Here is a 15818-nt window from a genome sequence, read left to right as displayed (position 1 = left end):
TCGAATACAAGGGGATATTTAACTTTTAATTTCAGAAACATAAATTAATTTTAATTTCAGAAACATAAATGCAGAAAGTCTTAAATTGATTATATGCTTTAAAAAAGAGAGCCTTTCAGTCTCTAAAATTTCTGCTTAAGCAATTGATCTATACTTACCCTGTTTTACACAGAAAAGAATGTTACTGTACTATATGTGAAAACAAATCCAAAAACCAAATTGCATGTAAACTTATTTAACGTATTTTATATTCGTATATTTTATCTCTGTATCCTTTGTGTCAAAATCTCTATGAATAATGTATAAATGTCAGGTTATTACAAACTAACATAAGACAAATGCAAAGTTATGAGCAAAATGAAGTTTCATATTATTTTACATTTTAAGAGTTTTCTAGGGATTGCATATACAAAATTCTAGACAAGCTTCACCTTTTATAAACATTTTGAATATTGTAATGGATTATTAAAAACTTTGCTTTGTCATGTTTTAGGTTAGATGTTAGGAAGAGCTTCTTTACTGAAAGGGTTGTGAGGCATTGGAACAGGCTGCCCAGGGAGGTGGTGGAGTCACCATCCCTGGAAGTCTTCAAAAGCCGTTTAGATGTAGAGCTTAGGGATATGGTTTAGTGGGGACTGTTAGTGTTAGGTCAGAGGTTGGACTCGATGATCTTGAGGTCTCTTCCAACCTAGAAATTCTGTGATTCTGTGATTCTGTGATATTTTTGTAGCCCTTTAGATATTTCTTTGAGCTGTTTATAGATGGTAGCTATAGTTGGTACTTTCTCAGTTTGTCATGAATGTACATAGAGTACCAAAAATTGTGAGTTCATCTTTGATAACTACTCATTATCAGTAACTTCCTAAGTATTAATTTCAGTAAGCAGTGCCAAGATTTAAATGTACATGTATATATATACGTATGTGTATATATATAAGATGAAGAAGGCATCTCAATTTACTGTCTGTTGGCATTGACTTTTAACTTGGTGTTTCATCTTGAAGTGCATTTCAAAATACTCGGACTGTCTTTGTTAGTTTTTCTGTATTTTAAGGTACAGACCTTAGCATGTATGTAGGCAACTTGGCTTTCCAAAGGGTCAGAGTCTCAACTCCATCTGAAACCAGTGTAACCTGAAAGGTTATATCATTTGAATAGCTGTAAACAGATGAGAACTTTGCTCCTTAAATATTTAATATACCTCTGCATTTTGAAAGTCAGTACACTGTTTCAAGGAAATTATCAAAATTCAGCTCACAGTAATTTCTTGCTGAGAGACTTGATTTTATTCCCCAATTCTGTTATTCTTACAGTCAACAGGCATACCTGATTTTCATTGCCTTCTCGCAAAACTTGAGTTTAATAAAATATAGATAGGTGCATTTTTTTTTTTTAAGACCTTAATTTGACTCCTTCATGTATGGTACACAGCTTTCAGTTATTTTCTTCTCTTGATCTGATTCATTCTCAAGTTGGAGCTGTCAGTTAACTGTGTAGCTGTTTACCCAGAGACATCAAAGCAGCTCTTCTCACAGTTTGGGGAATATTAAATTATATCATTGCAGTCCTTGTTTCTCTTCTTCACAGTGCTTCCTTTACTGTCTGTTTCCAACTGTGCTTTGTCTTACATACCTCTACCTATCCGGTTTCAAGTCTGAAGAGGAAACATACAATTTTCTAATATGGTACTTATGTCAAATTGTGTAGTAGAACAGTATATGCAATGCCTCTGTACTCTGCAATGAACTACTAACTAGGCAATGGTTCTTTTAGTCCAGTTAAAAGTTTCAGTGTTGACTGTATTTACCATGCATATTGACATACAGCAATACAAGGCTTTAACTGGCATTCAAAATGACAAAGCATAAATTGGACAAGGGAGGGGGCTGAGACAGGAAGCCAACAGAACCCTAAAAATCCAGCACATGCCTTCAGACCAATGATCTTGATTTTAACTTTAAATTTTTGGATGGTTAGCTTTCTGTGACTATATTATAGCATAATTCAGCCAGCTTCTGTGTGTAAAGGCTGTTTTTAAGTCGCCTTTTGGAAAATAGTTTCTGGTGTGGGGATCAGGGAGAGAGCTACTAAATCTAATAGTATCTGTGATAAATTAGATAACATAAATAAAGTAGATAAATTAGTGAGAAACCTTGCTTGTTACACTGTGGCTGTAACATCTGACTTGGTTTTGGCAGACTTTGTTGATGACTTCCTGGAGAAAATGGTAGCTAAATTCTCCAAAGAGTTGTTCTTCTCAATATAAGCTTTCTTGTTACTGTAACACCAATAAGACATTCCAAAATACATGTATGACTTCATTTTTTGTGTGCTTACTACACTATTGCTTTTTATCTATGAAATCTGTAGTAAAGTGACATTCAGCTTTTCAAGACATTCAACCTTTTTTTTCATTCTCCTTTTTAATGTTTCCAGGATATAAATGCATGTTCATAGAATCATAGAATATCCCGAGTTGGAAGGGACCCGTAAAGATCATCAAGTCCAACTCCTGGCACCATGTAGGTCTACCCAAAAGTTTAGACCATGTGACTAAGTGCACAGTCCAATTGCTTCTTAAATTCAGACAGGCTTGGTGCAGTGACCATGTCCCTGGGGAGCCTGTTCCAGTGTGAAACCACCCTCTTGGTGAAGAGCCTCTTCCTGATGTCCAGCCTAACCTTCCACTGCCTCAGCTTGACACCATTCCCATGGGCCCCATCACTGGTGTTTACAGAGAATAGGTCACCTGCCTCTCCACTCCTCCTTGTGAGGAAGTTGTAGGCTGCAACGAGGTCCCCCCTCAGCCTCCTCTTCTCCAGGCTGAGCAGGCCAAGTGACCTCAGCTGCTCCTCATGTCTTCCCCTCTAGGCCCTTCACCATCTTTGTTGCCCTCCTCTGGACACTCTCCAACAGTTTAATGTCCTCTTTGTACCGTGGTGCCCAGAACTGCACACAGTACTCGAGGTGAGGCTGCACCAGTGCAGAGTAGAGCGAGACAATCACCTCCCTCGACTGACTAGTGATGCTGTGCTTGATGCACCCCAGGATATGGTTGGCCCTCCTGGCTGCCAGGGCACACTGCTGGCTCATATTCAACTTGCTGTCAACCACAACCCCCAGATCCCTCTCTGCGGGGCTGCTCTCCAGCGTCTCATCACCCAGTCTGTACGTAAAGCCAGGGTTGCCCCGTCCCAAGTGCAGGACCCAGCACTTCATGCAGTTGGTGATCACCCAGCTCTCCAATCTGTCCAGGTCTCTCTGCAAGGCCTTTCCACCCTCATCCGACTCCACAACTCCTCCAAGTTTGGTACCATCAGCAGATTTGCTCAGAACACCTTCTAGTCCTACATCCAAATCATTTATAAAATCATTGAAGAGGACTGGCCCTAAAATGGAGCCTTGAGGGACCCCACAAGTGATCATCCACTAGTCAGATTTGGCCCCATTTACCACAACTCTTTGAGCCCTGCCCATCAGCCAATTGCTCACCCATCATATGATGTTTTTGTTAAGTCCAAAAATTTTGTCCTGTAGGATCCTATGGGAAACGATGTCAAAAGCCTTGCTGAAGTCCAAAAAAGATCGCATCAGCTGGTTTCTCTTGATCAACTAGATGGGTGATCTTATCATAAAAGGAAATCAAATCTGTTAGGCAGAACATACCCCTCATGAACCCATGTTGGCTGGGACCAATGACCACATTGTCCCCCAGGTGCGCTTCAATAACTTCAAGAATCATCTCCATAATTTTACCAGGCACTGACGTGAGATTGACAGGCCTGTGATTGCTAGGGTCTTCTTTCTTACCCTTCTTGAAAACTGGTACAACATTTGCCAGCTTCCAGTCTACTGGGACCTCTCCAGATTCCCAAGATCATAGAAAAAAAAAATGAGAGAGGTCCCGCAATGACATCAGCCAGCTCTTTAAGCACCCTGGAATGAATCCCATCTGGACCCATGGACTTGTATGGATCCAGGCGGAGTAGCAAATCCACCACATGTTCAGGGTCAGTTGGGAGTTTGTTGTTCCCATCATAATTGTCCTCCAGCTCAGGGCACCCTGGGTCCCAAAGCCCATTGTCAGTGTTGAAGACAGAGGCGAAGAAGGCATTAAACGTCTCTGCTTTGCCTTTGTCATTGTCTGTGAGGAGACCTTCCCCATCAAGTAGCGGACCTGTGTTTCCTTTGGTACTCCTTTTTCTGTTCAAATATCAAAAAAAAACTTTTTTATTGTCTTCCACAGACATGACCAGCTTCAACTCTAGTTGGGCTTTGGCCACACGAATTTTCTCTCTACAAACGCAAACAGCATCCCTGTATTCCTTCCGTGTCACCTGACCCTTCTTCGAGCAGCTGTACACTTTCTTTTTTTTCCTAAACTCCAGTAGAAGAGCCCTGGTCAGCCAGGCTGGCCTTCTGCCCCGCCTGCCTGGCTTCTGATATTTTGGAATTGCCTGATCTTGTGCTTTTAGGAGGCAGTGCTTAAAGATTTACCAGCACTGATGGACGCCAATGCCTTCAAAAGCAGTTTCCTAGGGGACCTTGCTGACTAGTTCCCCGAGCAGCCTCAAGTCTGCTTTCCCTGTATCCAGGGCTGAAGTTTTGGTGGCAGGTTTCCTTCTGTTGCCATAAATTCTAAACTCAACCATTTCATGGTCACTATGATCAAGACAGCCACCAATTGCCACCTCTTCCACAAACCCCTCTCTGTTCTCTAGCAACAGATCTAGGAGGGCACCTTTCCTAGTTGGCTTCTTTAGCACCTGCACCAAGAAGTTATCATCTAGGTGCTTTACGAACCTCCTGAACTTGCTTGTGTCAGCCGTGTGGTGATCCCAGTTGATGTCTGGCAAGTTGAAATCTCCCATAAGGACAAGGGGAGTTGATCTTCAGGCATCTCCTAGTTCTGCAAAGAATTCATCGGCATTGTCATCCTGGCTGGGTGGTCTGTAATAGACTCCCACTACAACATCCCCTTTATTTGTTCATCCCTTAATCCTTACCCAGAGGCTCTCAACTTTGCCATCACCAACTTGAAGTTCCACACAGTCCAGCTCCTGTTTCACATACATTGCCACCCTGTCACCTCACCTACCCTGCCTGTCCCTCCTGAAGAGCCTGTAACCATCTATCGCAACACCCCAGTCACAGGACTCATCTCACTAGGTTTTACTTATGCCGATGATGTCGTAGCTGTGGGACTGGGCCAAGACTTAAAGCCCTAAAGTCCCTTTTGATCACTCTCAGACTTCTTGTTGCTACCTCATCATTACCAGCCTGAAACACCAGTAGCGGGTAGTAGTCATTGGGCCGTACCAGGCTCTTGACTTTCTTAGCAAAGTCTCTCACCCGAGCCCTGGGGAGGCAACAGACCTCCCTGTGGGTTGGGTCTGGTTGGCATATTGGGCCCTGTGTCTCCTTCAAAAGGGAGTCCCCCATGACAATAACCCTTCTTTCTCTTTTGACAGATGATGTAGCAATGCGGGGGGGGGATGGGTTGCCTTGCCTTAGACACCCTTTCCAACTGGGATGGGCTTTCATCTACTTCATTGTTCTGACTGTCGTGTTCTAGAACCTCATACCTGTTACTTTGCTCCATTTCTTCCTCTACCAGTCTGACCTTTTGTAAGGTGTGTAAGTTCTTTAATCTTTGAAGAAATTTAAAATCAGCATTGTTGAGTGTCAGTTTCTCTCCATGGTCACTGATTCTCTAACATAGTGTTGCTCATAATCTTGGCAGATAACTTTTTTAGCATTGCAACTGATGTTTTCAAAGGTCATCTTTACTTGTTTGAGGGATGCTCGTTTTCTCACTAGTCTGTGTGAAATGTTTTAAATTGTGTCTGGTATCTGAGGGTCCAGGTTCTTCAGACACTTTTTTACTCAGTTGCCACTGAAGAGTGACAGTGTATTTTTGTGCTTCTGTCAGTTTCTAGTGAAAAACATAACACAGAGAACCACTAGTTTGTGGTCAAGTGTCTCAAAATTGTAGGAGGAGGTTTTTCTTACTCCTTTGTCTTATTCCTCAGTATCTTTATGGAAGTTCTGTGTTTCAATTTCTAGGCCAATTGTGTACGTGTGAGTGCACATCTGTTGTTTTTTTTTTGTTGTTGTTTGTTTGTTTGTTTGTTTGAGTTGTTTGAAATGCAACCATCACCCTTGGTAAATAATGTTATATTTGGTCTCAAAAAGAAGGTGGTTTACTATGCCAGGTTTTTTAATAATGATCCAAGTAATTTTGTTCTGCCTCTCTTCCAAGTTTTTTGGAGAGTGCCAGGTGAAAAGTTCAAAGCAAGTTGTAGGAGAACCGTTTATCTACTGGAGCTGAGAACCAACTCGTAGTTTTTTATAATGGCATTTTAATTCTTAATGTCATGTGTACACAAACTTGTGTGGTCAGGTGACCTCTAGATGTCCCTTCAAACCTTAACTTTTCTGTGATTTGGTGTTTCATAAAGGTGAGATAGAAGCATATGTGATTCTACAAGGACATGGTATGTAAGGAAGCCCATGGTTTCTCTGAAGACTCAGCATTTTTGTTCTCTCTAGTTTAAAAACAAAACCCAACCAACAAGAACAGAATTTTACTCTTCCTTGAAAACAGCATTTAAATTGAGTTAGGTAGGTAATTAGGAGGTAATACGGGTATCAACAGATAAGCTCTCCCTTTAATGTAGGTCTGAGGCCTGCTTTCTTCAAAAAGTACTACGTGTGTTCTTGCAGTACTGTGGAAGAAAGGTCCTGCTTTTGCTTCGTTGGTTTCCACTTATTCTTATCTTCCTTCATCAAGAACAAACATTTATTTTGAGTCTCTGCAATTAGTTTGATTTCCTTTGAGAAAATTACTGGTGTAATGCACTTTAGCCACTAAAGGTAATTTGAGGGTTAAGGGGAGAAGGCCACTGCCAATGTATAAGACGGTTTCTTTTGAGTTTAGTGAGTCCAATACACTTTCACAAGATGGACTGGGATTGCAGTTGATGCCCTGGTACCTGAACACTCATATCTGTGTGGCTAATTCATGCTCAGCTCAGAGAAAATGAGACAAGTCTTCATTCTGGACTTTGTATGTCTAGATTTGAAAATAAAGCAAAAAAAAAAATGTATCAGATTCGCACAATGCTTTATTTCCAAAAAACAAGTAATTCTCCAGCTCATTCTTGCAAATCTTTCTATTTCATACTAAAGAGATGGATGAATTTGTCTTTTCTGAGGAAAGTTTGTACAGTTTCTAATATAAAATAATTATTTTACCAATATCAAATGAATCCAGACTTTATTTTCGTCTTTGCGTGTCCTCAAAGCAGTCTGAATTTTGGTAATTTACTGAGATTCAGGCTGTCTCGAGGATATTCTTGGCATGGGTTTTTGCTCTGGACTCTCATAATGTTGAAGTAGAATAAATATGCATTAAATACCACTCTTAAGTTTTAGGCTTACTAACCGGTAAACAGTTGTACCTTTAATTCTTATTTCTTGTGAAAGATACCTACGTCAATTTTATAAATGAGATAAACATTATTTTTATTTAGAAAAAGGACAAAACAGATGACCCCTTTATTATTTTAGGGGAGGACATAATTTCTATCCTTAGAGATTTCATCTAATACTCAATGTAGATGAACAAAACAGGCGTTTAAAGATTCAGATACTTGGCTTGCCAATCTACTAAAGTTTTATTTTTTTGTGTGTTCTCCTAACTTTAAAGTGCTTTAAAGATGCCAGTCTTGAGCTGCTCCAGTCCTTAAAAACATGTACATGCTGTTGTAGAAGTTGCAAGTTTAAAATAGAATGATCCTGCATGGTTGTGGTATTTAGAGTCCCTAAAACTGGCACAAAACAATAGTAAATGTCTTTTTCAGTAAAGCTCTCTCTGAATGTTTAATCTCCTATCTGTAGAACTAATGTTTAGTTGTTCTAAAAAGTAGAAATGAACAAGAATCTGTATTTTTTTTAAGGTACAGAAAATGATACCACTGATAAATAATTCATAAAATAATGCAACAGACTCATCCAGCTGAACCATAAATATTTTATTTCCCCTGAATTTGTCCTAAATGAAGGCTTTTTAATGATTTGAAAAGAGGATGAGGGAAATATAACCAAGAAACAAGAGACTGGTCATATGTAACTGGTTAGTAGTATTTCTTATGGGGAAGATGCTACATTCTTGTATGTCTGGATGCTACATTCTTTTAAGGTAAAAGGAGAAGGAAGATTTCAAGAAAGCCCAGGGAGAACATACATGTAGGGGAGAGGAGCTTTGAGTGTAAGTTCAGCTTTGAGTTTCAGCCTTGAGGAATAGTTTGAGGCAAGTTGCTGTGCAGAAGCTTTTTCTCAGCTCATACGGTGGACGGATTCTTCAAGGATCTGAGTTCCAGAATTAAGTTTAATGTCTTTTTTTCCTTTGACAATTGATGGTATTGTTTGCCAAATCTTCCAAATTACCTTTCTGAGATCCAGTTTGATTTTAACATATATCATTCCTCCTCCTTGTTGCTTCTGTAATTAGCCGTTGTCTACATCTCAGGTGTTCTGTGGAAGTTAATACAAGTATCTTTTTGTAAGCTTTTTGTTATTTGTTGCCCTTAAGACTGCCAACCACACAGACTGCGAGGTCTGAATTGTTCTGTACTACCTCTAACAGCTAACTGATGTGGCTGGTGAAATCAGGCAAACTTTCAGGTAGGTAAATCCTTCTTCACATCCCAGAAAGCTTGTCTGATTTCTCCTGCTGTTTCCAACAGTGATTTGAAGGAAGGGAGGACTAGTTTTGGTACAACGACTGAATTTTTGAAAGACATTGTTAAGACTGTGGAATTTGCCCTGTTTTGCTGCTAGCTGTTAGAATAATTGTTTCTGCTTACAAGTGTTGTTATGTCTGTTGCAGTTCAGGAGTCGCAGTACATTGAGTTATTTGTCACTGGTATGTGGAATTATTTGGATGCAGTAACTTGATCCATGTTTGTTTTCCATTAAGTCTTTTAACAATGTTTAGAAATGATAAAATACCTTAGAACTTATGTATATAATGTGAAAAGGTGCACAAATGTAATGGTATGTCAATTCTGACAGTTAATTGAGATTGAAAATGCAAGCTACAAAAAAAATTAATGATGTTAGATGCTAATTTGAGGTAACATTGCCCAGTGAATCACCGGTAGAAAATCTGCAATGCTGAAAATGTTCTTATAAAATTAGTTTAGTGACCTTTTTTTTTTTTTTTTTTTTTCCAATTTAACGGTATCGGTCTTCATTTATTTCTAGACATTTGTGAATGATGTGAGGATTCCAGAACAGACATACATCACTCTGAAGTTAGAAGATAAGCTGAGATTTGGATATGATATCCTTGTCATAAAAAATGCACAATGTGCTGACATGCTTTTCTTGCTGAAAAGTATGCTTGCATTAAATGAAATGTTCTCATACTATTAGAGAAGCAACTTTGAAAAACCTGTTTCTTTACGAGAAAATCGCAGGTTTTGGAATACTATGCCTTGGTCAGAAGTATTGATAAAGTACATGTTGTTGTTTCTTAACAAAAAGAAACCTTGATTTTCAATTGCTATTTAAAACCTCTGTATAGCTATTGCTGTAACATTCTTAACATGTAACTTTTGTGTTGCAAACAAACATTACTTTGAAGCAAATAAGAGAATTCTTGTATTACAGGAGATTGTATGCAAGTTGTAAAGATTACGAGTAATTATTCAGCAAACTACTAAATGAAAACAAAAAGAAAACTTATTGCAACATTAAGGTGTCTATTCAATGTTCTATTTACAAGTAGTAAATCATTGTGCATTTGCTTTCAGAAGTACATGTATTATCGTGCATTCTAGTCTGTACAGTAATAGATTTGTAAAACAATTGTCACTACTGTAATAGCAGAATAGACTACAGAACTATTGCCTTTGCAGAAAGTTGTCTTGTGAGTTGAGCGTTTTCCTTAGCATTTCCTACATACTAATCTTTTTACTGTTGTCAGAGGAGAAATGAGAGTACCTGAAGAAGCACTTAAGGTAATAATGGACCATTCCTAAATGTTTTTCTGTCATTGCATAGTTACTGGTAAAAGTTTTTGCATTCTTTGAGATAATTTATTTATTTATTTAATGTTACATAGCATGAAAAATTTACAAGCCAACTCCAGTTATCCCAAAAATCTTCAGAGGCAGAAGGGTCAAAGCAAACTAGCTCCAAAACTACAGAGTCCAAAGGAACAGACTCCACAAATGAAGTGCACAACAAGACTACTGAAGCACTGAAATCTGAAGAGAAATCAATAGGTAAGGTGCATTTTGGCAGCAAAAGAATGTAAACTTTGAAAGGTTATTTATTTGCTTTGTTGGGGTGCCTTTGAAATTGTTCAATTAGATGTAGAAACATCACGTGTGAAATATTAAATGTAATTTCTGCCTTTTTTCCTAGCATCTGCATGTTAAGAAAGCTCCTAAAGGATTCTTTTTAAGCAGCATTTATCAGATCTTTGTATTTCTTTTCTCAAGAATCTGAAATTTCCAGTATTTATGGCAGTAAAGTGTTTTTCATTTTTTTCACCACCATTCCCAAGTGTTTTCCTTTTTTTGATTTATTTTCTGTCTGTTGTTGTTTGTTTATTTGTTTTTTTTGTTTGTTTGGTTTTTTGTTTTTAATAGATATTAGCATACATTGTTAGATGATAGGATGGAATTTAAGCATTCTATTGTACAAAAATGGTGAAAACTAGTTTCTATCTTGTTTCTACATCATCTTTATATATGTTTATATTTAATATTTATGTATTGTGTCATGGTGGCTTTGCCACAGATGTCTTAATGTTAAGCAAGCCACACAACAAAGTTGATTGTTCGTTTTAGGAATTACCTGACCATAATTGCTTTCTGTGCTACAAGCTACTACAGGAGATAACCACAAGAATGAGAAAGGAATTGTGTATTGTTGTGCTTTTAATATTATTCTGGCTAGGTCTGACTTCTTAATTCAAGGCATTTACAACATTGTTTAGGTTGAATCCATTCTTCTGGAAGGCTTACTTCAAGTAATTCTCTCCACCACCTATAGGACTCAGTGGTATAACTAACTTTTGGCTAATCTGACATTCTATTAAGGATACATAAAGCCTAGCCGATAACTTAGTATTCCTATTTAATATTGCTTTCCAGCATTTAGGTCCTCTTAAATTTTTATAGTGAGCACAGTGGGTTTTCTTCTCAGCTTCCCTTTCTCTTTACTATTCCAAAAATAACAGTAAAAGTTAATGATAGAGTTTTATATTTGACTGCAACTTATAAGCATTTTGGGGATTGATTCTCTCACTGACTGTATGCGAAGCTGTTTCCTATTGCTAATTCAGTGCACGAGCATCAGCCACCATGTTTTTAAAAACAATTGAGTATTAACTGAAGTGCTTTTTTGTCCTTTTTTGTTACTGTTTTGTTTTAAAAGTAGTTAATATCTTCAAGTCATGCTGCTCTTTGGCATGGCTATGAAATTCTATGTAACTGTTGAATAAAAATGACGAAAATCATGGCAGACAAAGCAATGGACAACAACTAAGATGGATTTGAACAGGTCATGTTCTTTTATATAAAAACTTCTTAAAGTATCCTCAATACATCTGTATGATACTGAAATAGCTAAATCTCAGTAGTGTGAATATCCTCTCAGGAGTTCAAATCAAAACTAATCCAGTCAATTTATCATGAAGGTACAAATCTTAATTATAATGGTGTCTTTCCTTACTTAACCTTTGTGTTCAAGTGTGTTTAATCATGTTTATATATCCTATATAACAAACAATTTTATTGTACAGCAGCTTGTCTTCTGTTTGTTTCCTGTTTTATTTTAAAATTGTGCTCACTGATGTTTAACACTAGGTAACTTTCAGCACTCTGTAGTAGCTGTCAGTGATTTGGAACCTTGGCAGCACTGCAAAATTTGATCAGTTTTTTCATGCAGTGAGTTCAGATTTCAACAAAAGGTCAATGTGGGTAAAAGTGAGACTCTTCTCATAGAAATGGCAATGAACAGCTTTTAGGAATGTACTGCTGTACTGATGACTCCAAACTGAATGCAGAAAATAGTGTTTGCAGACATCAGGGTAACAATAAGAGATGTCAGCTGCCTTTGCAGAAATGTTTGTGCCAGAAGTTTTGATCAGGTCATTAGTAAGCTTTTATATTTAGAACTCAGATCACTTATCCAGCCTCTAAGTTGGTTGCATGCAACCAATTCAATTCAGCTTCCAGGAGAAATGATCCTGGCAAATCACTCTCTCTTCTTGTTGCTTGAACCTAAATACCAAAACTAAACAGAAAAGCAATTTCCTCTGCTGTGGGCTTTTTTTTTTTTAATAGATCTTTCTGCCATGCCTCGTGGTACACCTCTGTATGGACAGCCAGCCTGGTGGGGTGATGATGAAGCAGATGAAAAAAGTGGTTGTAAACCGGACAGCAAACGTGAAGAAAAAATGCATGAGACAGGGGCTTCGGGTAAGTTTATCTTTTCTTTTTCTTACTCTCTTTCTTTTAAATATTTGTAGGGCTTTTGCTGCTTAGTAGAGTACGTGTATTCTGAACTAGAGAACTAAATGGATATCAGTTTTTCTAAGTTTTCACAGGTGGGTTGCACAGATGAAAGCCTACTAAAATTTAACTTTGAAAAGTTATTCTGAAGGAATCAGAAATTTCCAGAGACCAATTTCAGACAAGATACATCACTTTTCTAGTATCTAATACTAGTTTTGTCAGTAAATATAGAAATGTTTCCAGAACCAGTGTCTCTTTATCAATTTAGTCCATACCTGTCATTTCATGTACTAAAAATTATAGATTAAAGTGGGATATTTTAATAAAATCACTTTTTTTTGTTTTGTTTTGCTTTTGACCCTTGGCTATATAAGGTGATCCGTGCTAACTTTCTGTCATGTGATTTAGCAATGTTGTATTAGCAGGAATTGCATTTCATATTTTATGCAGTAGAGATTTACATAATCTAAAGTTAAACTGTTTATCAAGTTTATTTCCCCATAATACATATTTTTTTAGTCAGCTTGTCTAGTTGCAGTGTGTGTTGCCAAAACCTAAATCTCAATGTCTATAATTAGGCTCCTAAATCTATCATCAGACATATAAATAAAGTGACTGCTTTTCTAATAAAGGGCATAGCTTCAAAACTTACTGAAGCTGGGGCAAAATTCAACCCATCTTTGTTTAGCTGTTTAGGTGCACATTTAAGGCCCAACTGTTTTAATTTCAGAGTTCTTTAAACTACTGAGGTAGGAGTTTCTCTCTTACTATAATGGTAGTTGCTGTGGTTATCATGAATCATATTTTGCAGGAATCGGAATAATCTCTAAAACAAGTGAGAACAAACTAAACTAGCACTTCTGTATAATGAAATCAACTCCAACTCCATAGCTATCTTTTTCTTTCTAGTCTAAATTACTCGTGACTCCGACGGTAAGTCGTTTGAGATTTGGACTAGTAGAAGAGAAACCAGGAGAAATCGTTTAGTGTAGCGATAATTGTGCAACTAAAACAACTTTGTTACATAGGAAAACAATTGGGTCATAGTGGAGTACAGTTGTAGGACACTTTGTGTGTGTGAGAGGCTTGTCTACTGTAGATGGTGTTAGGCGCTATTGTGTGCTACTATTGAGGCTTTTTAAGTACGGAATTAATATCCTGCATTAGAAATCTCTGGTTCTATAACTCCAGTTCAAATCCATGTTCAGTCTAGAAATGTGTTCCTCAAATGCTTCTAAGCATTCTTAAGGAATACAATCTTTTTCCTAATGTCAATAATAATGGAAGGCAGACTGTTATGTGTTCTTTTTTTTTTTTTTTTTTCTCAAAAAATATATGTCATCAGTTACAAAGAAAAATAATCAAGCCCTTGCCTTCAAGTTATACCATTGGTACATTTGCTAGCCAAATGATTCTTCTCTCTTTCATGACTAGAGGAAACATTAACTATCATCTATGATTCCTCTGACTCTATTCATTGCTGCATATACTAAAAAAGGGTTGTTAAAGTCTCTAGTATTTGTGTTTTTATTTCTTTGATGACAATCACTGTGCCAAATCAATATAACAAAAATATGAAATCATGATGCTTTTTCTACTTGCATATATCTATCTACATTGTTTTAGTTTAAAAACATGCAGGTTGTTTACCCTCATTAAATATAAGCTTATTAAAAAACATCTGGAAGTCTGTGGTTTTGATGCAGTACAATTAACAAGGTCTGACACAATATTCCAGCTTCTATTTAGTAGCTATGTTTGTTAGTTTCCTTTTTTTTTTAATTGCTTTTTCAGAAGCAATATAGCATCAAGTGGTTTACAGTGTTTTTATTCACTTTACCAAGAGTCTTTTCACAAAGGGATCAGTGCTTCTGTCTTAGTTCTGAGTTCAAAAAAAAATATGATGTTGACTTTGTCTCAAACTAATCAAGGAGTTACAGTTTGGTTTCATATTCTAGACACAACTTCATTGACGGGGATATTTTTGAAATAATTTGTCTTGGTGAAGTAATCATAAGGATGGATAGATAAGATGGACTAATTATTTCTGATTTTTTTTTTTTAATACACATGGGGGGTACTTACACTTTTTGCAGAATACTTTAATTTCAGAGGATGTATAAATATGTATAGAAGAGTGATTTCTTTCTCTCTCTGTCACTTAATCTCTGACTAATGGCACATCAGTCACATATTTCTCTTCATCTGGTTTTCAACTGTTGTGGATGTTTTTTAGTGGTGTTGGCAGAGAGCCTGAGAGGACAGACCAGATAAGAAACGGTATTTGCCTCCTGAATCTCCAAACACTAATTTTATCTGTGTAGAAGCATACAGAAAATATCCTAAAGGTTTTCATATGATTTTAAAATAAAGAGATAAGTTTTACAGGCCCCTGTGGCCTACAATTAAATTCCATGTAAATTCCATACAACTTCCATGAAGTTAATTTTCAAGAAGTTTGTAGTTTCTTCATGGGCTTATGTCTTATAACATAGCTGAGTATAATAATTGGAAGTCACTAAAAAGAAACAATGAAAGAAAATCGGAAACTTCACAAGACCTTAAAGTCTGGATATTTTTGAACCAAAAAATAAATTTTAATTTAGCAAAAACTGTTCAAAGTGGATGCAGTTATTTGTTCTTTTATGTGCTAAAATTATGTATTTAAAACACCAATTTGGAGCAAGGTTCTTGATATAAACTGCCTACAAGAATTAATTACAGATGAATTAACTTATGTAAGTTCTTAAACTTTTTCTTAAGTAACTCAAATACATGAAGCATCATGTTGATCATTCTAACAAATTAATGCTGTGAAGAATTTGCTTTATGCTTTAATGATTATTCCCTGAATAGAAAAGAAGGCATGAATTATAACAGATGGGGCAAGGTTTAATGAGGAGATTCAAATGGGAGATTTGTTTCTGCTAAGCCAACTATAGACAATTAGTCTTTACAGTCTCAAGTTAATAGGATTATTTTAGTGTTACTGTCTTTCTGTCTCAATGGAAGCTCACTAATGGAAGTTATTTGAAAATGGAATAGAAAAGCCTGGAAAATTTAAAAAAGAAAAAAACTTTCTTTTTTTTTTTTCCCAGACGTGCATGTTGCTTTAATTTAATGATCCATGAATCTACGAGCCCCAATTCAAATCATCTGTTGCATATAAACTGATGATATGACATTGTTTTATTTATGCTCCAGCTGTTAAGCTTACATGTTAATGACAAGTTTCCTGGGTGTGTAGTTAATATTCTGGCCATGTGTTATATTCTCACTTCC

The 15818-nt window shown here is 36.9% G+C and overlaps 1 protein-coding gene across 17 annotated transcripts in view; it reads left to right on the top strand.

Moving 5' to 3' along the window:
• Positions 1-15818, top strand: part of CEP170 (centrosomal protein 170) — a 101710-nt gene that overhangs the window by 27713 nt on the left and 58179 nt on the right. For 12 of the 17 annotated variants that reach the window (XM_072035620.1, XM_072035627.1, XM_072035622.1 and 9 more), the window contains exons 4-7: positions 9271-9352; positions 9973-10028; positions 10133-10295; positions 12366-12500. In XM_072035620.1, coding sequence (XP_071891721.1) covers positions 9271-9352; positions 9973-10028; positions 10133-10295; positions 12366-12500 — 436 coding nt within the window. Of the gene's footprint in view, positions 1-5604; positions 5634-9270; positions 9353-9969; positions 10029-10132; positions 10296-12365; positions 12501-15818 lie in introns of those variants that run through there. The other 5 variants (XM_072035629.1, XM_027453832.3, XM_038177266.2 and 2 more) reach the window with 2 other exon arrangements.

This window comes from Anas platyrhynchos, chromosome 3 (assembly GCF_047663525.1).
Source record: "Anas platyrhynchos isolate ZD024472 breed Pekin duck chromosome 3, IASCAAS_PekinDuck_T2T, whole genome shotgun sequence".
Taxonomy (NCBI): Eukaryota; Metazoa; Chordata; class Aves; order Anseriformes; family Anatidae; genus Anas; species Anas platyrhynchos.
This window is presented reverse-complemented; position numbering and strand designations above follow the sequence as displayed.